Here is a 27826-nt window from a genome sequence, read left to right as displayed (position 1 = left end):
TCTAAACAGAGTTAGTTAACAGCACTGTTCTTGACACAGATACCAAATTTTTATTTTATATGTGTGCTATGTATATGCAGTAATAACTACAACTGTACTGAAACTACATTTACTTTTTAACTCACTGAAACTGCATCCACACCAGAACATTTTTTCAAAGACCTGAATGCAGCTTTATAGAACACCAAAATTAATACTCTTCATAACCTCTCTGACCACCTACTTCATTAGTGAGTTTAGAAGACAAAACTGTAAGCTTCTAAAACCCAATTTCACAGTACCTACTGATATCCTTCAGAGATTACACTGTAAACCATGTAGCTGACAAAGTGGACACAGGAGTTGAGCCATAAATATTTGATCTGTGTTGACACCAAAGAGTTGTGGAACAAGTAGTTTGTGTTAGTTCAGCCTTTAAAGGAAATATTCCAATCACCATTTTAATGAAAAGGTGGCTCACTTTAATAACCACAGGCATTGGTCACTATTTAACAAGACATTCTAAAAAAGTAATCACAATTTTTCTGATAGTAGTTTACAAGTGGATGGTATACATTAAGATACAGAGGTAGAATTTCACTTTTACAATGCTTCACTAATACAAATTACCAAATTCAAGGCACAAAATTGTTCTCTTTACAAAAAATACTGTAAAAATTTCATTTGCTGTCCTACAATGTGAGTACAACTCAAAAAAAAATCTTTACACCCTTTCATATTCTGAATGTAGAGTTGCATCAGGCATTATTCTATTTTTCCTTTGCTAATAATTGGCATATGACCAGCACTTACATAAACAGTTTGTATCTCAGCTGAGTTGCTTTGTCTTTTAGGCACAAGTCCAGTTGGAGAATTCGAGACAGAATTAAACAGTTTCCTGGGGGGGGCAGGGGGGGGGTGGGAGAACTCTGTCAGAAGTAAGAATGAGGAAGAAGAAATGAAACATGTAGTCCATAATAGTAAATTGGACTCTGACATATAGAGGGAAATGGAACAGAGGATATTTCAAATCAAGTCAAACTTGGAAAAAAAGTCAAATTAAATCACTGACTGCATTCCTAAAAAAAAAAAAACAGATGCCCACTACAAGTTTGCTTTGACAGTATGTAAGACATTCACTTGCCTTTGAATTGGCAGAGATTTACAAATTTCTTTTCATCTTTGTTTAAATAGAACACACACAGTTGCAACAAAAGAGAATTACACCACAATTTGGCCATGTGTCCTTTAGAGAACTTGGGTGAACGAGTAAAGAGATGCATTCAGAAACTGTCCTTGAATTTGCTATAAGATCATGAGCAGTAGCTTAAATTGCAAGATTTCCCTCCCTTCCTAAGTAATGTAAGGAGAGTCAAACCATTTCTGAAACATTCCATCTTCTGTTTGGAGACAGCTCTTAGAAGCCTTAGCAGACTAAGGAAGAGAGATCACACAGTGCATCCCTACAACAAGTAGTATGACTAATTTACTGTACATACAGTGATATTCTAAAGGACAATGGTGGCAGCTACATTGTAAATTCATTTGAGTTACCTATCACATTTCCCAAGTACTCTAGTCAGTTTTATTTACAGTATATAAAAATCCATTGATTTTTAGCGTTCAATACACAGGTTTAGGACCCAAGAGAATGCCACAGTAAGATATCGACATTTGCATCTGTTAGATGCAAGTGCACTTTGCAATTCAGTCATGTAACATTATTGCATTCACATATAAATGTTAGTCCATCCAAAACTGTTAAATTCCATTTTTTGCTTCATTGTTGTTTGTAGCCTGTTTCCGTTGAGCGATGAAAGGATACATACACTTGTCCGCTCCCAAAAATCGATACATGCATACCACTGCTTCAAATGGCAGAATACTGGGAAAAAGAGGTTATAGATTTGTTAGAAGACAGCATAAAACAAAAATTCTGCTTACATGCACTTGTAAGTACATGTACTTGATCTCCTTAAAAACAATATAATACCTATTGTAGAGTCTTCTTAAAAGACTTAAGGGATTTTTATTTCACAGGGCTACTTTCAGAGAATTGAAATTCTAGAGTCCCAACCATACAGGCAAGCAGAAAGGAAAAAAGCAGAAAGGAGAAACAAGCTGTTTATTCACATGCTTCCATCTTAGACCAGATTTTCTGTTTTTCACAAGCAGTATGATAGCCTGTTTTAAAGAAGAGGGGCAGGGGGGATGGGGGGCAAGGGCATCACAGAAGGCCTAGTAAAAGCAAAGCATCTGCTAAAAGCCACATCAGCAGAGGTCATCAGACATTTCAGATATTCTTTAATGTGGGATTAGTGTTAGTTAATGCCATTCTTTGATCACCAGATGTCTTAACAACCTTGATTTATATTCTAAACTCAATCATGCATCCTCAAGAAGAAAGGTCCAAAGTAAAGACAGCAATTTCCTTCCCCCTCTCCAGATAAAATTCCAAGAGGTGATTACGTGATGGATACCTGGCTACAGATCCTCCTCTTGCTCTCACAGGAACAAAATATTTTTTTTATTTCAAGTGTAATACTCAGGAGCTCTAGTGAAGGAATAAAATGGGATTCCTCAGCGCTGGGAATAGCAGCAGGCACTTGTTCAGTGGCAAGCAGTACAATTCCAGCCCTTAGGAGTAATGACAACTGAAGCACCAAGAAGTAGATGTCACTGGTACAGGTGTCTCCTGTGCCAGTAGTACTGCTTGTGCAGTGACTGGAGGGCCTTTGATCTAAAGGCTGCTGCCTGGGGCACAGATTATGCAGAAGCTTTGATCTCCCTGTTGGAAGCTGAAGTGTTGAACCAAGAAAACCCAAAGGGCTTTTGATGTGGCTTTTGCTGCGTAAGGCACCGCTTGTGCAGGAAGCGCTGAAGCACCCTCTGAGCTTCTGGGTGAAGGAGTTAGTTCTTAAATATACTGACAGTAGCCTTCATTTGGTGTCAGAATAGACACATCTCTCTTCCAGGAAAGAGGTGAGCATAAATATACCTCTATTTTTTGGTGAGCCTGTCCACCAAGAGACACTTGAGCCAGAGGAGAATAACAACCTTGTGAGTGGAATAAAAAACACCAAGGTGCTCAATTTCAACCATACCTTGCAGAAAGAAAATAATACAATGCTATATTTTATAAGTTCCTCCTACACACAACAGATTTAAAACAAAACACAGGTGCCTGTGAAGCTTCTCCATAAACTAGAATTCAAGTGATGTTATATCACAGGAATTAAAGCAGCTCCCACATTATCCTGCATCACTGAGATGTCAGCCTGGTTACAGATTAAAACTTTTCATTCTAAAACTGCAGTGTGTTAGAATGAAAGAAGTAATTCCTTTAAATAGACATTTTGCCAATCTTAGACTCTAAAAATTAGTTGTGAAAGTACCAATTTTCAGTTTATCTATCATATCTGTGCAAGTTCTGAAGAATCTGCACGTAGGAAGGGCCTTCTCACACACTTGTTCTAGAAACAATCAGCTAGAGATCCCTCTGCTGATAACTGTTAAAAAGAAAATAGGAATCCAAGGTGAATAGAAGATACAAGAAGGTTAAAACAAAGATGCATAGATACACAGGACCTCAGTTAAAATTAAGCTTCTCAAGCAAGCAACCGACAAGCACGCAAGCCAAGAGACTTGGGAACTCTAGCAAAATGGCACCTATAGCCTGTGTGAGGGGGAGGGTGTTTGTATCCAGAAACTGGAGATGCTCATGTATTTTGGGGATTGCATTGCCAAATAACTGGCACTTCAGTTCTTACCTTTTCATGAAGGTGACCATATACATGAGGCGAGGTGTGCAGATCATTGGCTGGTCTGTAAGGATGGCTCTCATAGCCTGTTTCACACAGTATTCAGGTTTTAAGGGTGGAAGGAAAGGCTCAATTTCTTTTCTGGAACATTTGATTAAGACAGATTAATATGATACCCAAAGGACCAGAGACCCCAGTGAACAGTTCATTAACTCAATTTCTTTGGAACTTTTCTATATTCACTGTTAAGTTACAAAGACTATAGCTCAAAACTTGCATTGCCTGTGTACAAAAGGACAGAAGACTGTGAATTCAGGAAGTCTCTTTTTGAGTCTAACACTAACATATACTAAAGCATATATTTAATATTTTTATGGTAACACTTGAGTTACCTTTAAATACTTTTATGACACTACAAGCACTGAGGAGAAGGAGAATTCTACTCACCTGATCCTGCACCCTCTAAACATTCCTGTATCTACAAGGTAAGGGCAGACTAAAGTAGTTTTGATTCCATCCTTTTCAGCAGCCTTCAATTCATGGCTCAGAGACTCATGGAAGCCTACAGCTCCAAATTTGCTGGCACAATAATCCTGTGTTGGCAATGAACGAAGCAGAAAAAAAGAAAAAAGGGACAGATACAAATGATGTTCAAAGCCAGCATACCTGAGGTGATTCTGCACAGATTTTCAAAGCAACAACAAAAGACGCCCACTGAATAGAGCATCACATCAACTCATTTATCACTTCACTTTTGAGGTAATTAGCACAGAATCATGAAAGCAGGAAAGCTGAATGTAGGAGGATATTACCTTGGATTCAAGTCTTTGAATCAGGCAGGCTCACATGACAAGTTACTCCAATTACCAGTTTGCTTATAATAAATGGTGCAACAAAGGACTGAGATACCTAATACTACCTTGGATCAGATTTGAAAAACCTTGAAGAGTTGGCAGGGCATAGGTGTAAAAATCTTAAAAGTGTTATTTTTAAGGTTAGTTTCAACAGAAGACACAACCAAGATTTGAGTTCTTCTAAGAGATGCACAAATAACTCAAACACTACTACTGTCTATGCAATTACTTTTTATTGGTGCTGAATTTAGTGTGCTTTCAGTTGGATGTATACGTCTCTGTTGGTGGTCACACCCAGTCTAAGAAATTCCTTGTAGCTTTCTCAAGACAGTAAACACCCTAAAAAGCCCTAAGTTACACCATCTTCATTCATTTATGTTATGAAACACTGCAGTTTAAGGCCCTGGATTGAGCCTTACCTATACACAAAGAAGCCTCTGCTTGTGGGGTAATATGACCATTATTATTTTAGACACCTTAATTAATTTCCACTAACTGAATGTTTTTTGTTCACACTTGCATTTGTATTAGTTACTCAAGAAACAACAAGCTCTAATCCTAACATATTTTTATGCACCAGACAAGTCTCACAAACTGGAGTTCTCAAACAGCTGCAAATGAAGCAGACAAGCCATATATTCTAGAAGGTTTGCAGCCAGTTCTTCATAGAAACAAGAAACATTACTTTTGAAAGCCCTTGCTTTGGCTTCAAGCTTAGCACTGAAGATCTTGACAGAAATAGGCTGAATAGCACCTTTCAAGTTCCTAAATTTATCAGGCAACTCAAAGATCACCTGGCATTCTGAAAACCCCAGCCATCCTCAGTTTTTGCTCTAAGTGCCAGCTCCACCATCCAAGTAAATGAATGCAATGCCTGCCCAAGTCCTGTGGCTCCCACTCACAGGGAGCCATGTGTTGATATTGTACTCAACACCATAACCTCCAAATATCTTTGAAGATTTGACCTTATTTCCTCTAGCTGATAATATTAAAAACACCTTATCTTTGGCAAAAAGTGATAAATTTTTTGTTCATTATAGTCTAACAAACCTCCACTCCAGCAGTACTGAATAACCCCAGGGAACTTGCAACTGTCACAATGTGTCCATGGTTCATTTCCAGCATCTTGGGAAGGAATGCTTTAGTGGTCTACAAAGTAAAAAAAAAAAAAACAAACAAAAAACCAAAAAAACAACAAAGTACACGTAAGCAACATAAACAAAAAAATCACTTCATGAACAAGTTACAATTGTAATGAGTTCTCACAACCTCTTAGTTTATTAACAAGAATATAGAAATACAATCATTTTACAGGTTTTGAACTTGAGTTTGTCAAAAATGCTAACAGAAAACCTACAGCTTGTTTGTGAATCCAGATAGCAAGGCAGCAAGGATTATATCTGCAGAAATCCTAAGGTTAAAGGATCAGTTGAGCTCAGACATGTTTATTTTTCCAGAAGAGACTAGTTATCAGGAGATAATTTGACCTTAAAATGGAAGTCACATTTTTTAAAGATAGAAAACAAAATGCAAAGTGTTTAATTACACCATCCAGCACATCTCTGTTGAGATCAGTACAAATGAACAGTTCTAATTATTGACAGCGTTTTTTAAGTTAGATATTGCTAATTTTATCCAAGTAACTTATCGCCTTAAGAATTTTATATTAAAAGAAATACTACAGGTGGAGTTTTTGCTGTTGTTACTTTTTACCTACAATAGAGCCAACATCTGCTAGTTTAAATTACTTCCCATCAATCCATAGCACTGCTACAGCTAAAAAGACATGATATACATTTCTGTTCCTAATTCCCTACAAGTTTAAAAATAAAACAAAATAAACTCAAAGCAAGTCTCAAGATGAAACTTTAATTTTAACCTCCAATGTTTATGTTTTCATTATAACAAAGTTTGTTTCCATTTAAAAAACTTTAAAAAATTAAGCAACACACAATGAAGGAACTTGCTAGAAGATCACCCCTACCAGAATACCTATCTTTGTCATCTCTCTTCTGAAGCTGACTTAAGACTTCCCCATTTTTAAATAAGTATTAAGCAGAGCACCATATTTACAACACAAATCAATGAAGTTTTAAAATGGTATGTGTAGTTATGATGTACTTCAGCTTTTAGGTTGTCATTGTACTATATGAGATCACTTCTAAATTGCCCAAGAACTTCAGACAATGTGTTTTAATGACAAACATGCCTAGTCAATATGTTAATCTATTAGTGACAGAACTACTAATCTATTCCAACTCACTCAGTACCATGAATGCTTTATCCTCCCAAAAACCTACTCTTTCCATGTAATTTGTATCCAAACTCTGAGCATGCAAATGCCCCTTAAATATTTTCTACTTGCTTAATTGTTGGTCTGAGTCTTGTCAGCTGCATTCTTAAAAAGACATGCAAACTACAGCTGAATCCATCTAATTCCATTCTTATGCTGTCTGCATTTTCCAATCACAGACGTCAGGACAGTTTTACTCTAATGATTTTCACATGTTCTTGTACAACATTTTTGCCTGCAGGTGTTAAATGACTAATCCAGACCTCCTAACACCACACAAAAGAGTGTTTTCACTGGACAGCTGGCAGATGATAGAAGATTAACAGACCTCCTGACTCCTTGCCTTTTCTACTGTTAATTCATACAACTCCTAGATTCTGTCATAACTATGTAACAAAGCTAATTATAAAAGATAATCTGAGAGCAAGCTGCCTTGCAGTTGTTTCTTTCCTCATGGCAGGGATCTCTAAACCTCTTACACAGAGCCTCAGACAAGAATTCATTTTACTGTTAAACTAATCTGTGCCAGGCACACAAAGTTTCAGCCTCTCTTCCCATGTTGCATGGCAACAAAGCCCAGTCATCATCGGGCACAGCCACCCGAAAAAGAGGCTTCGCTTGGACAGCACTGAAGTTTTACAGAGTGTTCTTTATTTGCAGCACTGCAACACCAATGGCGTGTATGCTAACCCTGATCCTTCGTGCTATCCCTGTATGACATCCTTGCTCCCAACTCTGTCCTGCTAAACGATTTACTCCACTCCCGAACATTTGTCAGCTCCATCAGCAGTTTCCACTTACATCTCAGCTATCTGTCCACATCACATTGGAATGACTGATTGCCACCTCACATTGCCAGAAAGCTTGATAATGCAGACTGAAGCTCTGGCTGCAAACCACAGCAACTACAATGAAAGGAGCCTTGACGTTTGTCTTGGCAGAGAGAAAGAAGGGAAAGAAGTAGTGACAGATTTTTTTCCTACCACTTTCAAGGCATGAGTCAGTATTGTCTTCCAAGAGATGAACAGGCAAGTGCACCGAGCTATTATCTTTGCTATGACACTGCTTTTTTTCCTCTTTTGTTTTTTTTTTTTTAATATGGTGAACTATAACTATGTGTCTATAAGTGGCTATGTTTAGCTCAGCCAAGGAAGAGAATTTTCAAAGTCCTATATATATATGCAACATAACCAGACTAGTAAATTTCAGAAAGCCCATTCAACTATGCTATACTATTTCAAAGCATAAAGATTATAAAAACTGAGTTTTCAGAGCTTGTGGCTAAAGTTACCCATTTTCAACCAGATGAAATTGGCACATGACAAATACAGCTTGTTGAGGACACTTTTGGGTGACGTCTTCAGCATCTCAAGGGCAGACTTTAACAACTCCCAGCAGCAGAACTACAGTCATTTCATGTAAGTCATCTCTTAAAAGCCATTTATGGCTAAATTGGAAAAAAAAAAAAAAAAACCACAGCTCCTCTACTTTAAAGACAATTAGAAATTCATGGAAATTTTTGCACGAGACCTCAGTATTCCAAGACAGCCTGTTCAGAGCAAGCCTCTATACTCTGTCATGGCACATTACCCCAAAAATCCACTTAAAATCTGAAGCTGAGGTAGCCTATAAAGATAGCATAACAATCATATGTAGAAAACCTAGCAGTCAGTTATCAACATCTCCACTAAATGGATGTCAAAGAAAGTCATCTTGATTGCTGCCATCCTCCAGCCATCTGCAGCAGCTGGGAGTCAGCACTTGAAAACAAGCACTGTCAGAGGCAGACACACCCTACCGGGGGATGCATTTCCAGGCTCAGAGTAAATGCTTGCCCACTGCTCCTCCCAGCCTCCTCTCGCTGGGAAAAACAATCCCAAAGTGAAGTTATTCTTTCGTGGCATAAGCAATCCCCAAATAAATCAGTGTTCTTACTGAGCTTCTGGCACCGCACACGTCCTTGATCAAAGCAGCTTCCTCCATACTCTGGTTCTCAGTTTTTCTACCCGTTACATAAACCAGATCAACCTAGTTTCTTGTTTCTAGTTTCTTTCAGCTTCAACTACATCTGCCTACCAGACCTGAAGTCTTCTGTGTGCTTGTTGTGCTGCTGACAAACTAGTTAAGAGTTTGACTGGTTTGAGGCAAGATGCCTCCTGGGTGGCCTTCCCATCTGCAGTTTGTCTGAACAGGTACACAGACCACATTAGTCTTCTGAGGTGATGCATGGACATGCTAATCCTCCATTTAAAAAACAAAAAATTAGAAGACACCAAGCAAAAGATGGGTTTTGTCCATGGCATTAGAGGTCATGAACCAGGCCCCCAAAATAATTCAAATCTAGTCAAGTGGTTTAATTGAACTATTTGCCTTCTGGTTTGATCCTTGAAGCTTCAGTTTTACCTCTCACAGCTGCACAGGAAGACATTTAACCAAAACATAGAAGTATTTAAAGTCAGAGCTGGGTAATTTATTCATGACAAACACACCACGGTTTTCCACACTGAGAAGAAACCAGTAAGTAGAATATAGAGGATAAAAGGAATTGTGATGCATCATGGCAGTCAGGGAAGTTATGCAGTTTTCAACATCAAGAAATGCAAGTTAAGCATCTTCTTCACCCAAAATGAGCTCTTTTTCTTTTTTTAAAGGAAAAAAAAAAACAACAAAAGCCAAAATCAAAAAGCAAACCCCAAAAGCATAGTAAGAACATAACCTGCAGTATACTTTAGATAGATAGAAATTAGGTAGGAGAGACAGAACATATAAAGCTGTTGTGAATAGAATAGAGCTAGTTTTTCAAACTAGTTCATCCTTTAAGTTTTTTGGAACCTACAGATCAATTTTTAATCTGAGCATTTCCCTCTATCCTTTCGAATATACCAATAAGGCCAAACTATTCCCAGTAGCTGTAACCAAACTTCTATTTCATGTGCACACAGCTTAAATGACTTATTTCTCACAAGTGTGAAACTGAACAAGCATTTACATGTCACTTCATAGCTTTCATAATCTGTTCTCAACATTTTGGTTTACGGCAAATTAACTTCTAACAGTCTAGCACTTCTTCCCTCCCCTTCCCCAAATTCTTTAGTTCCATTCTTAATGAAACAAAACTCCAAAGATTGTGCAACACAAAGAGCAGCACAGCTGCAATGTCAAGACAAATTAGTCTAAATACAGCAAATGAGAATATGAAGAAATACTGTGTTTGGGAAAGTGATTTTTTAAATTAAATTTTAGATTAATTATTTTTAAAGAAGAAAGCAAGCATCCATGGAAAACAATGTTAGCTGTATGCAGCTCAAAACAATGGATACTGAATGCAGAAAACACACCGAAGTAGAAAAGTATGTGCTACCTCATGTTTAGAGAGTTGCCTTTATAGCAAAGAAAGAAATAAACAGGTACCAACACATAAGGTCCTTTAAGTTCCTCTTTTTCAATACAATAAATTTCTTCATACTTTCTCCCTTCTGTCAACAGCCGTTCTAAACTATTTTAATGGCTTAAATAAGTATTAAGTATAAGTAATATTACAGTATTACTGTAAGGCTGAAGTACCTTTATGCCAAAGTATATGCCAAAGCTCATTTTCCATACAGCTCCTTCAGGTAAGGAGCATGGTTATTTTTTTATCAAAAGAGATGAGTTTTTACATTACTTGTTATACACAACAGTGGTGTACTGGTATAGCAAAAAACATTTTCTTCCAAGCAACAGCTATTCCTGACGGCCAGAGCAACTGCCTAACAGCACAAAGGAGTGCACTTTTGGGTAAATGTATTGCTTCATCTTTGTGTTAAAAACTATTCACGCAAATCCAAGCAGCAAAATTGGTGTGGTTAGGCAAGGACTCACATCCAGACATCTCTGGGAGCTAAGGTACCAGAGACCATAGCAGCCTGCTGCCACACATTTGCTAATTTGTTAGTTTAACAGTGACAAGAAAAGTTTTGAATCTAAAATACATGCTATATCCTCCTTCTCCTTTAGCATGGACATACACTCTTCTTCCCATTCTTCTTCACAGCCTACAGCACAGCACACTGCAAGTTCTCTTACTCCTGTGCAGAACAGCATGCGGCCACTCCACCACAGAACCAGAGTTCCACATGTCCCAGTTTCTTGCTCCATTCCAGTAATTGAGAAGAAATGCACCAAGATCTGACAAAAGAGCACCCCTAACTTTTCTGCAGTCTTACTTGTAGTAGGTTTGTCCAAACTATGTGGTATTGCACTAATGCACCACTATAGATGTTGAAAGGGAAAGGAAGGTGCCTGAGAGGCAGAAAACCCCTATGGCAAGCTTATCAGTAAACACACTGAAGTTATTTTCAGCTACAGTCATATAGCCCAACTTAATGCAAAAGACAGACACTTTACATACAGCTTATAAACACAGGTTAAAACCTCACTTACAGGATTACAGAGGAAATCATCACCAAATGATTTAAGAAAAGGCCTTGAAAATACTCCCTAGAACTCTTTCACAGGAGGATTTATCCAAGTTAGGCAATGTAATATCCAAAATGCCTTCTCACCCACCAAAGTATGAAGCTGCCAGCCTGCATTTAAGCATTTACTTTCCTTCTAGCTTTTTTATTTGGTTCCAAAGAGAACTGAGAATAATTACTTGCCATTTGAACAATCATTTCAATTACTTTTCCCATATAGCCTCCACATTCTTCCTGAACTCCCTTCTACAAGTATCTCTGAAATGTTACCTTAAGGTGGGAACATTAACTGCACTATGACTACATGAAAATACCAAGTACTAAGTTGAAGACTGGGGAGACTACACAATACAAAGGATGTGGCTCTGACAGTAACAGGCTGAATACAGCAGGCAGACAGAAGTCTACAACTACTGTTGACCTTGCTAACACAAGGGACCAAAGCTGTACTTTAAAGGACCTCAGATGTCTCTACTGACTGTTTTCAAGTACTGCTGGGCCCCTTCTGGATAATTAGCCACTGTCTAAGTAAATATTTGAATAGCTGTGGAAATTAGAACTATTTTTGATCTTTCGTTTCTATTCTCAAGAAATGATAATGAACTTTAGGTCAGAATTACACAGTCTTTCTAGAGTAATTAATTAAAAAATAAAGTCACATTTTTCTGAAATTTTTAAATAGAACTACCCAGACCCTTTTGAAGCAAAAAGGATTAGGAGTTTTGTGTTAAAGCAATATAGGAAACTATTAACAGATTCTCCTCAAGTGTGCCTTGCACAGGCCCTGCATTCAGAACAAAAAAAGACAGACCTTCCAAAATTTCATCTCAAAAGAAGTCCCTTTGTTATTTATCTCCTGGTAGGCAACGCAACCATTAAGTTCCCACTGAAGGTTTATTTGTCCTTCACGTAAAACCCCACTGTTTTGGGGCTACAGGGATTCTTTTAATATTGAACTGCACCAGCAGTTAATGCTTAACATGCATGCACAGTTAATAATGCTACAACCGCCATGCAACCAGGAGCCCATGAAAGAACATGACAGACTTAAACAAAATTCTATAATGATGATGAGTAACACAGAAGCAAAGCCACATACACTCCCCAATACCTTGTTTAAGGTTCAGTTCCAGAATTTCTCAAGATGTTAAGTAACAAATGAAAAGAAACATCAGTTAATTTTAAACTGTATTTAATTTAATACATAGGCATACTTTTTTTCTCTCCCAACTCCGCATGAAATACTGCATTGAAGTACATGAAGCCTTAGATTAGTAAAAACATAAGCTATTATATGATTCACTTGGTTTAAAATTTATTATTAATTTATGGAAGTAATTTTCTCTACCCTCATGACCAATGTACATACATAAAATCCCCCGCTTCTCAACAGACATATCAAATCAGCTGAGAAGCACCAAAGTTGTACAAAACAAGGCTAAATCCTATTTATGGAAGTTATATCCTACAAGGCTATATCCTATTTATTTGTAAGTGGGTTTGCTGGTAGCAATAAGCATCTGTCACACCATTTGCTGAAGAACATGTATGCTACAGCCCACATTTACATTACTACATTGTTTGGTATTTGTATTGTTTAAGGTTCAGTTCCAGAATTTCTCCAGTTTTCAAACCCAATAGTCACCACTTTTCCTATGAAGAGTTTAGTTATCATAGTGGTTCCTCTTTTACATGAAAAACTCATGTTGAGTTTTTCAGACAAAAGCTGAAACTGAATTAATTAACTTAACTTAGTGCCACAAAGCTGTTTACAATGGGTAGACAGTAAAGATAAGATAAGTAATGCTATTAAACAACAAAAAAAAGCACACAGGAAACCAATACCACTAGTTATCTTTCAAACATTAATCATTGATTTCCACTCTTAACTACTGCAACTAATTATGCTATGCCTAGGGCAACTGAACATTGCCTGACTAAATTGCCTTTTGTATAGTTTGTTAATAAGGCTTAGTTGAAAAAGGCTGTGTTTACAGAGTGAGGGATATGAAAAATGCTTACGAAAGGACATGGCAACAGAAACTTTTATTACTGTTGCCTTATCACATCACTACATTGTCTCCCCCTCCTTCCTTATAAGGACTTAATTTCCTGTGATCTTTCTCTACACTGGGGCAGAAAACAGCTTTGCTCTCCCTCTCATCTAAAGTGTAGGTTAAGTACTCAAGAACACTACCTAAGTAATACAATTCTGACTTCAGAAACTTGCCTCTTGAGCATCAAGGTGGAAAAGTAGCACTCTACAGCTAATCAGACTTCAAGGTCTCTTCAGTAAAGCTCTTCTGCATCCCCCACTACTGTATCAAACTAGATTTTGTGTGCACCATAACCTAGAGCAGGGGTTTAGATACACAGAACACAGGCAATGGTAGCCCTGATTTCTCCTAAAGAACACTTTTCACTTCTGTTTAGGAGTCACTACTATATAAAGTTTCTGGGCATGAAGAAATTCAGGTATTTGAGCTGAACTACCCTTGTTATCACTATACCAGCAAATGGAGGTGGACATGATGACCCTCAAAGGCCACTTCCCACCTCAGCCATTCTGTGATTCTCCACTTAAGTACACCAATTCCCTGCTCAACAGCCCAGTCCCTCTTCCTCTCACAGAGGAAGAAGTTCATAAGCCAGCTGAGACCTTGCAGTCTTCATCACTGTGTAAACTGCAAGTTTATCAACACAGAATCTTAACTAACTGGAAAGGATGCCAACTCCTCTGCTACATCTCTCCTGTATCTCTCTGACAGGAGCTCTTGCCTGCAATAAATTATCCTGCTCTGAAACAGTGTCTGTTCTACTTCCATTTCTCCTTCTCCTTTGACCTCAAGCCCCTTCTGCTGGAAGGAGGGCCCAATGAAGCAGTGCAGAGCACCCAGATGAATTTCTTGTGGAATTAACATATTTTCAGCCAAGTTCAGCACATACATGTACCATACTGTTTTCAAAAACTATGTCCCCCTGGCTATCAGAAGACCTCCAGTAACTACAGTACTGTGCCAGCTTCTTTAGGACATTCTAAGCCCTCACAAACAATTTTTCACACTTTGAATTGTAATGGTTTTAAAGCTTGGTCAGAGCAATCCGAACATACTGGATTCTTGACAGCTAGCAATGAACAGGGAAAAAGAGTATCTCTGCCTAAAGTCATATAAAAGTGCATAAGATAGATTGCCTATGATATTTGTTGTAAATGCCAAAGCAATCTAAAAGATGAGACTGAATAACAGAGGTAAGATAGCATAGTAAGAGGGCTGTTGGAGGCCCAGCTATGTGTTTAATCCGCCTTACACATAAAACAAGCAAGTCTAGACCAAAGCGAAACAAAGGTATACCTGCAGAGTTCTCCAGACAGCACAAATTTAGTACATATCTAAGCAAGAAAACCAAAGGTTCCAAAGTACTTGCTTGCAAAAAGCTGACCTCTTCCCTCCTGGTCAAAGGCATTTTATTAGACAAGCTAATATTTATTCTCTGTAAATATCAATCTCATTCTACTCCCAGACTATCATAGCTATCCAAACACAATTACTATTCACTTAAATGAAGTATTACACAGTTGGCAGCCACTGAAAAGTAAGATGTATCTTAGAAAATTAATCTTCCACTCATATCTACCAGGTCAGTATTTGAGCTTTCTATATAGCCACGACTAACAGAGCTCCAATGTGGCTGTGACAGCACAGATATACTCCTGCAAATTCAGGAATTTAAATGACACTCTAAATAGGTAGCAACACCAACCTTGTATTCTTCAACAGGCAAATCTATCAGTAAAGATGACCTAAAAATAGGTCTATTCAAATGTCAAATTTGAAATTACTTTAGAGTTTTCTACTCAAGTAAAACAGGAAGTTAACACTTGCCTACTCCATTCCACAAAAGGTGGTTTAAGCCCTGCTGAAGTCAAGTGACTAGAAATTCTACTTTGTTTATATACTGACAAATGGCTGCGTCAAAGGATTTGTAGCGTTTCAGAGCTATGTTGACATTACTGTAAGTAACACATTAGTCCCTCACCTTCATTAGCACAAGTTTGCAGCAAATGTCCAACCATTTGGAGAGCAGTTATTTATTACCAGCTATTTGATAATTTTGACAAAAATGAAAACATGCCTCTATGAATCTACAAAAAAATCCACATAACAAATTCATTTAAGAAAAAACTATTAGATAAGAGCTCAGAATATTTTTTCAGTGACCAAGAACAGAATCCAACTTTTAAATACACGTTTTTCTTCAGCTTGCCATAAGCTTAGTCATCTTCTGGACTATTTAGTAAAACTTGGTATTTTAGTCTACAGGTTTCCAAAACATTACTAGAGAACAGTACTGTCAGAACCACTTACAGAAAATATGAAGTCATTATTGATGTTTTATGATTTATGTAGCAGGCTTTTTAAGAAGTAGCTAAACAGAAAGTGACTGCCATATTTTATAGATACCTTAAGGCCAGTACCTCTGAACAATGCAATTCCTAGAGTACTTGCAGGCAGATGAGAGCTGAGTCACTTTACTCATCCTGCCCAACTCTGTTCCCAAGTCATTGTTTTGAATCATTTCCTTCATAACAAGGAAAGTGATTATGCTACAACTGAGTATCTCACAAGAGGAACAAGACTAGAAGGGAAGCTTCCCTTTCCACATAGCAGTCTTACTTATGGAAGCAGAAATCTAGGGAAGATGATACAGCTGAATAGAGATTTAACTTCAGTATTTCTTTAGCAAACAGTAAGACCCTAAAAGACTATGACTTCCTGTGAAGTAACTCACTGAATGAGAAGTAACATTTTTAAAATGCATGAAGCTTTTAGGTTTTTAAAAACCCAGGTGTTTATGTTCCATACTTCTCACCCTTCCACAAAGGGTGTACAGAAAATAAATAGTCTTAGCAGGTAATTTTTTGCTTCATAAGCCAACAAAGGATAAAATTATCAAAAGACTCCAGCTAACACAGTGACTAAACCAGCAACTAATGCAATTTTCAAAGATTCTGCTTGCACAGGCATTTTAAACAAACATCAGCAAACTCCTCACTTTCTTAGGGGGTGAGTTGTCAGAGAGAGTAATACTTCCTTTATTTGTCTGTGGAAACTATGCTTATTTCCCACAAGCTCAAACATGGCTCCAGCCTGGTTTTTTTTCCACATTCTGCATTAGTAAAACTGATTTCCAGAGAAGTCAAACAGTGCAGTAGGCACAGAGATCACAGCAATCATAGTATTGATTCAAGGTAAATAAGCTAAAGCTGTAAAACAACATTACTTGATGTGTACAGAAAACTAGCTTACCTTTATCTAAGGGTTTTTAACAGTTGTAATTAAAATACTGCCATCTCTTTTGAAGTTAAGTTGTTATATTCAGACTGTTATGCCAGTGGAGGATTTGTTATGGCCTGGAATCATTTATGACTACTTAATTATTTAGAGGACATAAATCCTACTCAATAAAAACAAAGGCCCAAGAATGAGGTTTCACTAGGATAATCATAGAGGCCCTGTTCAGCTTTGTGGTTTTATCCTACTCCTCTTCACCTTTTCCCCCACACATTGGGTACATCAAATCTGAAATGCTGATGTGGTGATTCTAGCCTCCAAACAGAAAAATGAATCAACTTGGGCAAGAAAATTAGCAGCTTTCCTCCCTGCCCTGCAGACAAGTTAGCGAGCTGAACTAGCTCACCCTAACATCAGCTGAATATAAAAACTAGTGCAAGGTAAGATACACATTCAAGGGATGGTCCCACAAGACCGACTGCCACCACTAATCTGCCTTGTAGTTTCATCCTAGATCAACAGGCATTTTGGACAAGTTACTTTTAAACAAACACTCGTGAGCTTTTTCAAAAAAACACTGAAAAGAGGAGTACTCAAGAAGCTGTCACACAAGTTCAAACAGATGGCAGAAGCAACAAGCACCAGGGCACATTTAGGTGCAGAATTCAACAGCCAAACAAACTTGAATTTCAAAAGGCTCACACTAAGTCAGCCACCTCAGCTCTGCAGCTGTTCCAGCATTTCTTGGCCTACCATGCGCTCCCATCCCAGTTGTGATAACTCACTCATGTCAAGTGTTAATTTGACTGACATATAAATCATTTTACTAATATAATTATTTACAAGAACAGTGTTCATTCAAAAGTGTAAGCACAGATGTAAATCTCCCCCCATTTGTGACATATCTGCTTTCAAACTAAACCCTCAACCCCCAAGATTCTATTAATCTCAAAGTCTATGCCTACTCACCTATATTGTAACTGCATTTTGAAAGACTGAAAGACTCTGATTTTTAGCAGATGAAGAAGTCTAAGATCACAGGTAAAAACACACAACATCACATGCAAATCAGCTTCAGTTTGCTTTTGCAGAAAGACATCTGCCATTTTTCACAAAAGACGGAGAGGTATCAGTAACTCAGTATTACCATCAGTGTCAATAGCCAGAAACCTCAAAGGTCAAAGGGAGCAAGGCTTATCAAGTGAGTGATGCACTGGCTTTTACGTACAGAGATTTGTGGAAAGATTTAGTACTAGAGTACATAACAAAATCCTTTCCTCCCCACAGAAAAACCCAGGAAGAGGAATCAAAGCATGAGAAGCATTGGGAGAGAATAATAGTTCACAGCTGATAAGGATAAAAGTAGAAAAGATTTAAGAAGTGCAGTGCTAAAATGACAGAGATGGTGCTACAAAACATAACATTCATCTTTCCTCAGCCTGTCTAGTGAGAGTAATTGATGACACTGAGAGCTATGAAAAAGGATTGCTTACCCACACAGATCAGTTAAGAAAGGTCTTAGGCAGTGTTGCAAACACTGGGTTAGCAGGACACTTGGCTGCATCATAATTAGGATTGCTTTTCTCCACCACTGAGCACACGAACACAGCTGTCTTCTCCAATTCTGCTACAGTCACTTGGTTATTACAGAAAGTTAAGAACATAATGAAGTAACATTAACCTAGTTTTCATAAAATAAAGGTGGATGTTACCTGTAGATGGAAGAATCTAGAACTTTAAAATCCATTGCCCTTCTAACCGCGACAGGACAAGAAAGGCATACACATGCTCTTTTAGATGAGTATTTCATTGAAACATTGAAGAGCTGCTCTCTCCACCTGTAGCAAGGTTAGGCACCGTGCTGGCAAAGACCGTCGTCACATTCAAGGTTTTCCTGTCCCCCCACATCCTTCACAAGTAACTGCATAATTGCAGACCAAAGCCAGGTCAGACGTTTTTCTTATTCAGCTGACCTACTGCGTTCCATAAGGAGGAGGAATATAACCATCACACTGATCACTCATCCAGGACCATGCCTTCAAATAAGATCAACAATCCTGAAAACATTCAGACAGTTTGCTGACAAGTCTCCAAGCCTCAGAAAAAGTCACAGGAGACTAAAGAGTGAGATTACCCCAAGTGCCTTACCTCTGTAAGCTATACTGCGACTCCAGCTTCATTTTAGATGGATGTCGAATTCCAAGCCACTTAATTAATACTTCAGATATGTTTGAAATAGTCTTGGCATGATCTCTTCAGGACCATTTTCCCTTTCCTTAAGTGAACTTTCACAATGCTTTTCTGTGAAACATTATGGTTTTCACCTAAATTCTTCAAGCTTAATACAGTTTAGTGAGTGGGAGTAAATGGCTGATCACACCTTGTGCTACCACCTTGGACACCAGTCTACAGGCAACAAATGATCTATGAGTCACAATCTGCAAATCTCTGTTTTCTGTTCCTTTAGACTCTAAGATCCATGCACCTTTCAAATGGTGTGGCAAATTAAATCCCAAAGCATGTCTGAGAGAAGCTGTCACAAAGGCTTAGGTGTAACTGAAGCAGTTCAAGGAAAACATTATGGAAAGTCATTTTAGAGCTGTTAACTGACTGGAATGATAATCAAATACTTTACATCATCAGTGAGAGGGAAGGGAAATGCACAAATTCAGCTGTCATTTGAACAAAAGTCAGCATTCTTCATCATGCAAGGAAGATGCTCTAGAACAGAACGTATATGTAGGAAGGCTGGTGTTGTAACACATTCAAAGAATCTTCAATATGATTTTCCCACAGCCTTGAGTGTTGCTAACTAGTCAAGAGTGCTGTAATTTATTCTGCTCACACTCTTTGATATGTAACTACTTTTTATCATCAAGATACAGCAGACAATGAAGAACCAGGACAGAACAGACTCAATAGCCCTTAGGGGCTAGAGCTGAGAAACACGTGGAACAACTACAGTTTGGTGGGCAGCACTGTGGAATCCCAATTATAGATGCTCAAACTCATGATTCCCACACAAGGCAAATGAAGAGGCGTTTTGCATAAGACTAAGACCTACCTAGCACCCCATCCCTTCACGCTCAGTTATGCATGTCAACACAATGAGTACATTGCCAAAAGATTCATTTTTATCATCTTCCATTGCCATTCTGAAACTGCTGTAAGATTGGTGCTATGGTCAAAGCTCAGACATACAGGCACCTAATTAAAGGGTCTGGGCTGGTGTCAGCATCAAAAAAGAAAAACTTAAAAAAAAAAAAGAATGTTTTTTAAATTATCACTATAACTAAAACATTATTACAAAGCTAAGATACAGATATACACAAATTGCAAGATACAAGCTATAAAATTAAAGACTGCATGACTGATAACTGTGCTTGACACAATGCTACTCCTCATAGACCATAAAGTAAACCCATGAGGAAAGCTCTGAACCAGTAGCATTGTGCCCATTTTAACCCCAGAAATATATATCCACCCCTTTATTTTCCAAAACTTGTGCTAAGTACACTGCTTTATAAAATGGGGAAGTGCAGTTTTCTAGGGCATGCATCTGGAAAGTAGTATTTTCTCATTTGATAGATTCCCTCTGTTTTTTTGAGAAATGAACCCAGAAACATATGAACAGCAGAACCATACCAAAGCTTACTTATAAGTTTTAAGTATGACTAATATGACTATTTCCATAGCTAGCAGTATGATTGCTTTTTCCTTCATACTCACTACCCAGCATGCTACCGCAGTATTTGAAACACATGTGCTGTCCAGGGTAATTTACTGGTGGCATGGAGTTGGAATAATTGAGCAAGGCAAGAGCTAGTTTTGATGATATATTTTGGATCACATACAAATGTTTTGCTTGAACTTGATCCGACTAATTTTTCAAAGAAACAAGTCAAGAACACATAGATTAAACTTTGTAAGTGAACTTGTGCATCTTGAGGTACATCATCATGAAATTATAAAGAAGAAAAGAAAAAAAACAAAGCTAACTTCACTCATCTGAAATACTAATATAGCTGGGTGGCCTGTTAATAGACTATTGTGTCTATATTTGATTATCGATGCTATAATCCTAAATTTGATTAAAAAATTGAAAATTATGCCAACAGGCTAAAAGACTTAGCAGGGTATAGTTTCAAATCTCATAAGCTGCATTTTCTTCCATAGAAGATTCCATGTGCACACTCTGCGTAATACTTCTGTATTTGAACTAAACAAACTATAGGCATAAGTGAGCTTTATTTAACACCAGGGAGCTGAAAGAGAAAACAATACATAAATACTGATACATTTTAGCTAACTATAGCCCCTCCAAGGCTTTAGCAATCCTGTCAGTCTAATGAGACTGATAAGTACAGCAGCTGCATCAATGGGTATTTCATTTAGTAACTCTGTATTAACCATTTTCCCAAGGTATATTTAAATTTTAGAGGTTTTCATGAATGCCCTAAGTAACTGAGTACTGTTTCTCTCTCCAATCAGTATTTATCTCCCCCCTACCAATGTCAGGCCATCTAAAAATTACTTCAATTCCTACAGAGATGCCAGCATATCTTAAAAAAAATCAAGCAGCTGTAAATAAATAAAAAAAAAACCTACCCAGGCTAAGAAAGCAGTACACAAATTTTTAAACTCTGGGTCCTAGTCTCTCTCTATATGGATTTTTTTTTTTTAATATGACAGAGCTGGAGCAGAATGCTTTTGCTTCCCCCTTATGGTAAGTTGAAGAGAACTCTAGGAGGAAAGCTTTAAGACAAAATATTTGGAGTATCCACATGAGAAGGAAAAACAGATCACTGATCTCTTAGAGCTGAATACTGAAGACCTGTTGTACAGAAGGATCTTCATGTCACAGAATTTCAGAACCTGCTCATCGCCCTGTCCTGGCCCCTTCCCCAGCAGCCAAAAAAGAAGGATTGCTCAGGTATTATAGCAATGTCCAATATTAATATCTACTTATTCACCAATAGACTATTCTTCAAGAAAGTGCTAGAGTAGGTACAAGATTCTGAAATTGTCCCAAAATTAAGAGTTTGTAGTTCTATTCAATATGGTGCCATTTTCTAAATCACAGTATTTTGATACTTAAGCTTTATTGTAAAGCTACAAGAAAAACTCCAATTCCTGTATTTACTAAAATCTGATTTAGCAACAGCTTTAAGTTATATTATGACAACATTTTTGAAATTTGAGTCCTGACACATCATAGAAAATTTCCTAGTCTGTAGAAATTCAGTTCTAATAATTGACAAGTGCAGCCAAGTAAGTAATTTTTCTTGCAACAGGCTGGCAGGAAAGATAGTGTTACACCCCTGCTATAATTTTATGCATCTGCAAATTATAGTAAACCAGAACTGGCTTATTTCAAACCAGGAATGGATTTTGTCCCTATCTTTTCAATATCAGAAGCATTCAAGTTATCACAGCATGAAATAACAGGTTTTTAATACTGCAGTGGATTTTACGCTGTGGAAATTGCTACATGATGCAGTGGTGACATTTTTATATAGAACGCTCATAGGAAGGATTACACAAATCATGCATGTCAGCAAAATGGAAAGCATCTGTTTAGGTTGTTGCATGCTGCTAAGGCGCTCTTGACTCCCAGTTTGTGATATGGTATACAGCCCAGTTGCAGTCACAACAGCAAAATGGTGACAGATTTTCATGTCACTGCCTACTGCAGAAGTTGGGCAGCCTTCCGATGTTAGCTGCTAACATAAAAGCAAGATCAGATCACCTTCATTCTGCATGGAGAACAGGCAACTAATATGATGTCAAATGTTTCAAAGGACAGTACTGGAGCCTTATTTTTAGATTTTATATAGAAACACATCAAGGCTTGATTAATGATTAAGGGATAAAAAATAATTTCCCCCGAACCACATTAAAAAACACACCAAAACCCCAGAAAGTACAGACACTTAACTACCGAAGCAGTATTACATGTAACATCCATGTCTTTACAAAATCCATTTACAGTTTTTTGGACTAAACGCCCTCCAAGAATACTTAAAAGCCTACATAATGCTCCAGAGTATTAGCTTTGCTTTTGGACCACCAGTTTAGCTGACACGGAAAAGACTAGCTGTATAAAACTTCACACATCTAGACACATTGTTCTATTTAAGTCAGCATTGACTTGCATCAAAAAAGTTGGCTTCAAATCAGCTGATTCAGATGATATCTTATGAATTAAGTAGTATTACTTTCAACAGAAGTCCACCCACTATTGGTCAAGCCAATCTTTTCTGGGACCATGAAGGGGAACACAAGGAAAAGAGCTGTGCCAACAGCAAAAAAAAAAAAAAAAAAAAAAAAAAAAAAAAAAAAAAAAAAATAAAAGGAAAAGCAAAGCAGGACACAGAATCTACAGGAAGTTTACATATGAACAGATCCTCCATTAAATCTAAAGGGTGTTGACTACTCCTTTAAAACTTAAGCCAAAATCTCAAGTTCCATGGTCCAGACACAGTTATACCTTCTTGGAGTAATTTTTTTTTTTTTAAAGCCACTTCACACTAATGTTTAGAGATAGATGAATGGAATTGTTATGGAAACCCAATCATAGCAATACTAGACTCTTAGTTTAGTTTACTATTACTGTAAGAGACTCAGAACACACAGAGTGCTTTAAAAAGGTCTCTGAAACTGTTATAAATAAGTGTATGACTTAGGCCTGAAGGAAGAACAGCTGGAGAATTTAGGATCCTCCCATATTTTAACTCATGGTGATGTCATAATTTAGAGTTCTTGGAAACTGTCAATTCAACATTTAAGCCACATCAATAACAGTCACTAAATCTACTACACATCTCTACTGGCTTAAGCACCAGTTTAGCTTTTATTAAGGGGAACACATAACTCCTAATTATAAGAAGTCAATAAGCATTCTCAGAACCTCTCAGATTACTTTAAAATATGTACTTTGAGACTTTAAAAGAACTCCTAAACATACTATCTCCTGTGTACTCTCTGCAAGCTTTACAATACATTGGAAAGAGACTGCTCTGCCATTAAGTGTTTCACAGTGCAGATTTGAAGGGGCTCCTTTAGGGTTATGAAACAGCATTTCATTTCCATGTTAAAAAGTTGGCTTGGGAGGGCCTTCTAAGTTCAGAAGATGAGGCACCTTATAAAATTGTATTATGAAAAGGTAAGATCAGTCAAAGAAGGTTTAAGTTGAAGTATATTTCAGATTGCTTAATCTTTTCATTGTTATGCAAGTATATTTCATAAGCTTACTTGAGGAATCAAAGAACAGTTCTAATACTAACAATGGTCTCAGTCTGACAGCTACGGCTAACCCAAGTGTGCATCATGCCCTCCTTCAACACTCCAATTTATGTAACTCCACACCACTATGGGTCTAAAAATAAACCACACGGGAAAACAAGGTTTAGATGGACAAAAAGAGTAAGACCACATACTTGTTCTCCTTAATTGGCACCTGCTAGTTGTGGAGACAATACCATCCCAGAAACCATTGTTAAGATTTTCTTACTTCTACAGGCAGCCTCCAGAGAAAGCCATGAGGATAAATAGACAGGGTTCCTGAAAAAGTGTTCCTGGCTTGATTTCTTGAGAAATCTTTTTTGCCTTTCCTCCAAGCCTTCAAAAGGAACAATTTGCCTCCAAGGCAATTCAAACAACATTTTCAGCAGGGGTTTTAAAGATTTCCAGAAATGTGCAAGTTTGCTATTGTAATAATCATTAAAACAGTATAGTAAAGCTGCTAATGTGCTGGCAGAAGAGTATGTGAGAAAAGAAGCCATTCATTAACAGTAACAACCTTTAAACAGATTCAGAGATTGTTTGTAAAGGATTTAATATCCAAAGCTACAGAAATGGCCACAAGACTTAGAACTCTGGATTCTAGGAGGATACAGCTGATTAAAAACTATTTGTTAACAATCTAAATACCAGCATTCCTGTTAAACAGAACAGTCAACTCAAAACAAGAAATACCCAAAGCAGTGATCCTACAAGCGAAAAAGAACAAGTACAAACCTCAAGGAGACAGGAGTTCTGCAACAGCAGTTCATTTCCCAAAATTAATTACCAACAAGGGCAGCAGAAAGAAGTTTATAGTTACCCAGAAGTGTGCGTGACAGTTAACCATCATGGTCCTTTCAATAAGCTCATCAGGACACTCCAGAAGATGGTGCCCGGAGACCACACCAGCATTGTTAACCAGGACAGACACCTCGCCAACCTCCTTACGGACCCTCTCAGCTGTCAAGTAGACATTCTCTCTTTTGCCCACATCACAAGTGTACGTGTAAACCTGCAAGTTGCAATGGGGCAGCACATCTTTCTCTCCATCTCCAGCCACTAAAGAACACAGACAAAAGAACAGAAGGGGTGGGGGGCAATAAGGTTCTTGCTCATATTTTGACATTCAAAGAAGTAGTTCAAGCAGAAATAGCAAACACAATTTCAAACCACCAAAACTTCTATTTACTTTGGTGTCATTGCAGTACACCAGGACTCAGCTATTTACTATCGCTGCTACGTGTTTTAGGAAAAGCTGCAGGTTTTTAAGCCGCTGCTGGAGTCCGAGACTCCGCGAAGCAGGTCTGCGCTCACCGCTGCCGGCACAGGGCCGGCTCTGGCTGGCAAAAGCACCGTCGGGGCGTCTGATACTCTGCGCCCGGCGGTCGCCAGCCCAGAGCCGTTCTCAGGGCCCACCGCAGGTGAGCGCTGCTCCGGGCTGCACCCGCCGGGCGCGCAGCCCCGGCTCCCTCTGCCCCGGGCCGGGCAGGTGAGCGGCGGGGACAGATGGGGGAGCCCCGCCGCTTACCTCCGGCGGCGGCGGCGGCCGCCTCCTCGGCCATCTCCCGGTAGATGTGCCGCACCATGCCCGCCGTCTCCTCGTTGCTCTGCGTGTTGATGTCCCACAGCACCAAAAGCGCCCGGCGCCGGGCGAACTCCAGGGCGAAGAGGCGGCCCAGGCCGCTGCCCGCCCCGGTGATCAGGCACACCTGCCCCGCCACACTTTTCTCTTTGGGCCGCACCAGCCACTTGGCCGCGGCCAGCACGAACGCCCACAGCACTCGGAAAGTCACCACGAAGAACTCCAGCAGGATGTTCATGCTGCCGGACCACGGGGCCGGCGGCACGGAGCCTCCTCACCGCCCGGCTTCCCGACCTGCAGCCGCCGCTGCCCGGGACCGCCCGCCGCGGGCACCGAGGGAGGCTCCGCTCACGGGGGTCCCGCCGCCGAGCTCCCCCGCTCCGTGCCGCTCGCGGCCCCACGCCCCGCCTCAGTCACACACGCCGAGGACGGAGCCCGGACACGGCGCTGTCTGCCTGCCCTCCGCCTGCCTATCCTGCCCCGTCCAGCTCGCGGCCCCGCTACTGGCAGTGAACATCTTGCTCGCTCGGCCCCTCTATATAGGGCGGACAGGGAGGCCGAGCCCCTCCCCCGGGCCGGCCCATCCCGCCCCGCATTCCCGGGACCCCCCGCCCCCGTCCCGCTCCGCCCCGCCGCCGGGGGAGGTCCCCGACGGGAATGGGGACGGGACAGCCGGTGCTTTGCGCTGCTGGGGGCGGCCGTCCCGGCGGCTCCAGCCCGCCCCAGCCCGCCCCCGGACTACAAGTCCCGGGGTGCGCCGCGCCGCGCCCCGCCGGAGCGCCATCTCGGGTGCGGTGCCGCAGTGCGAGTTAGAGGAACGCGCACGGGCGCTAAAGGTTCGTGCTCGGGGCTAGAGACACAGGGAAGCTGGAAGCCCACAGGAATCACTGGGTCACCGCAGGATGCACGATGCCCGCGAGCCTGGGGATCCTCTGCTGAGCTGTGAGAAACCGCTGAGGAAAACCCCCATGACTTCTTGGTCCGTCAGCCAAGTACAGAGGTCACTGATCTCTCACCCGCCACTGACTGAAATAGGAGCTCACAGGTGCCAGCACACGGAAAGTATTTTCTTCTGTGCGATAACAGCGGCCGCTCCGTGTATGTGGGCACCCTGCGGCCACCCGGCGCCGGAGCATCATCCCGCTCCTCCATTTGCCAGTTCCAGAGGATGAGGACCAGACCGTGCCCTTGGGTGTGCAGGACTCATCCCACTGCCTCTGCTCGCCTGCACCCGTGTCCCTTAAGTGCACGACGCTGCGCTTTCTTCGCTGTGTAGCCGCCAGTTGTCAGAAAAGTTGTTGGAACTTTGCGAACTCTGCCTCTCGGATTGAGCAGAAATTCGAGTTCAAAAGTTTCAGAAGAAAGTGCAGACAACTTCTTTCTTCAGTAAATATTGCAGGTGGTTTTGCGTGCTGATTTTAACCCCTCCCTTATACTATTGCTAATAAGATCAAGTGATACAAACGTCTGTATTAGCACAAAATAACACTGTAGTAAAAAAATGAACATGTAGTAAAAAAATGATACACCTGTAACTAGGATCCAAAGCACTCTCAATAACGTTATCAGGCGTTAGTACTGTGCGACAGCTCTGCGTGCTGTTAATTGGCAACAAATAAAGTCAGTAAACGCAGAGCTCGGCATTCCTTATCCCCCGCCCTGCTGTCTACATGGTTTTTTTTTTTTTTTACACCGGACAGTCCTTTGCTGCTAAGAGTTCCACTAATTTCTCTTCTTCCCGTGTGTGTGTAATGATGTGCCGGTGTCTCGCTGGGTGATTTTAGGCGCACGGGTAGGCGCGCACAGGATGAGACTTACGAGCCACAACCTTAAGCAGCCTTCCAAGCTGCCGTGCTGGGCAGCGTTGCTTCCCGGGCCGTCCTCCCTTCTCCACAGTGCAGTTATTGATTCCCTATGGCGAACCGAAAAGATGTCCAGCCTGACGAAAACCCATCCCGGCAGAAACGGAGCGAGCCCGTGGTTCCCGTTTGCCCGTGCGTCCCGGTGAACGATCCTGCGGGCAGCATTCCGCCCTCAGCCTCCATTCCCGCCGCCGTACTGAGCGCGGGCGGGAGGTGGCGTCGCGCAGGCATTAGGGACGCGGTTTAAGGCTGACATAGGGGAAATCCGGCCTCATACAAGACGGCTGGCAGCCCCACCACCCGGAGCTCGTTCTCAGCCTCCTGCAGGGAAGGCCGGGTCTGGTGGCGGAGCGGATGCAGCCCGTGCTCGGGACACAGCCGATCCGGGACACAGCCGGTGCTCGGGACACAGTCAGTGTTTAGGACACAGCCCGTGCTCGGGACACTGCCGGTGCTCGAA

At 40.2% G+C, this 27826-nt stretch overlaps 1 protein-coding gene across 1 annotated transcript; it reads right to left on the bottom strand.

The window, feature by feature from the left end:
• Positions 1-438: 438 nt before the first annotated feature.
• Positions 439-27581, bottom strand: RDH10 (retinol dehydrogenase 10). The gene is made up of 6 exons (XM_053938108.1): positions 25451-27581; positions 24743-24981; positions 5645-5743; positions 4188-4333; positions 3750-3881; positions 439-1864 (listed from the first exon to the last, which is right to left on the bottom strand). The coding sequence occupies exons 1-6, from the start codon at positions 25740-25742 to the stop codon at positions 1741-1743; spliced, it is 1032 nt and encodes a 343-aa protein (XP_053794083.1). The 5' UTR covers positions 25743-27581; the 3' UTR covers positions 439-1740.
• Between the last annotated feature and the right edge of the window lie 245 nt (positions 27582-27826).

This window comes from Vidua chalybeata, chromosome 1 (assembly GCF_026979565.1).
Source record: "Vidua chalybeata isolate OUT-0048 chromosome 1, bVidCha1 merged haplotype, whole genome shotgun sequence".
Lineage (NCBI taxonomy): Eukaryota > Metazoa > Chordata > Aves > Passeriformes > Viduidae > Vidua > Vidua chalybeata.
The sequence above is the reverse complement of the archived record's forward strand: the minus strand, read 5'-3'. Positions and strand labels throughout refer to the sequence as shown.

Coding starts and splice junctions, on each gene's coding strand:
- RDH10 (XM_053938108.1), bottom strand. CDS start 25,742: ATGAACATCCTGCTGGAGTTCTTCGTGGTGACTTTCCGAGTGCTGTGG. Junction 24,982..25,450: donor GGCCGCCGCCGCCGCCGGAG/GTAAGCGGCGGG, acceptor TGTGTTCTTTAG/TGGCTGGAGATGGAGAGAAA. Junction 3,882..4,187: donor TTTAGAGGGTGCAGGATCAG/GTGAGTAGAATT, acceptor CAAATGTTCCAG/AAAAGAAATTGAGCCTTTCC.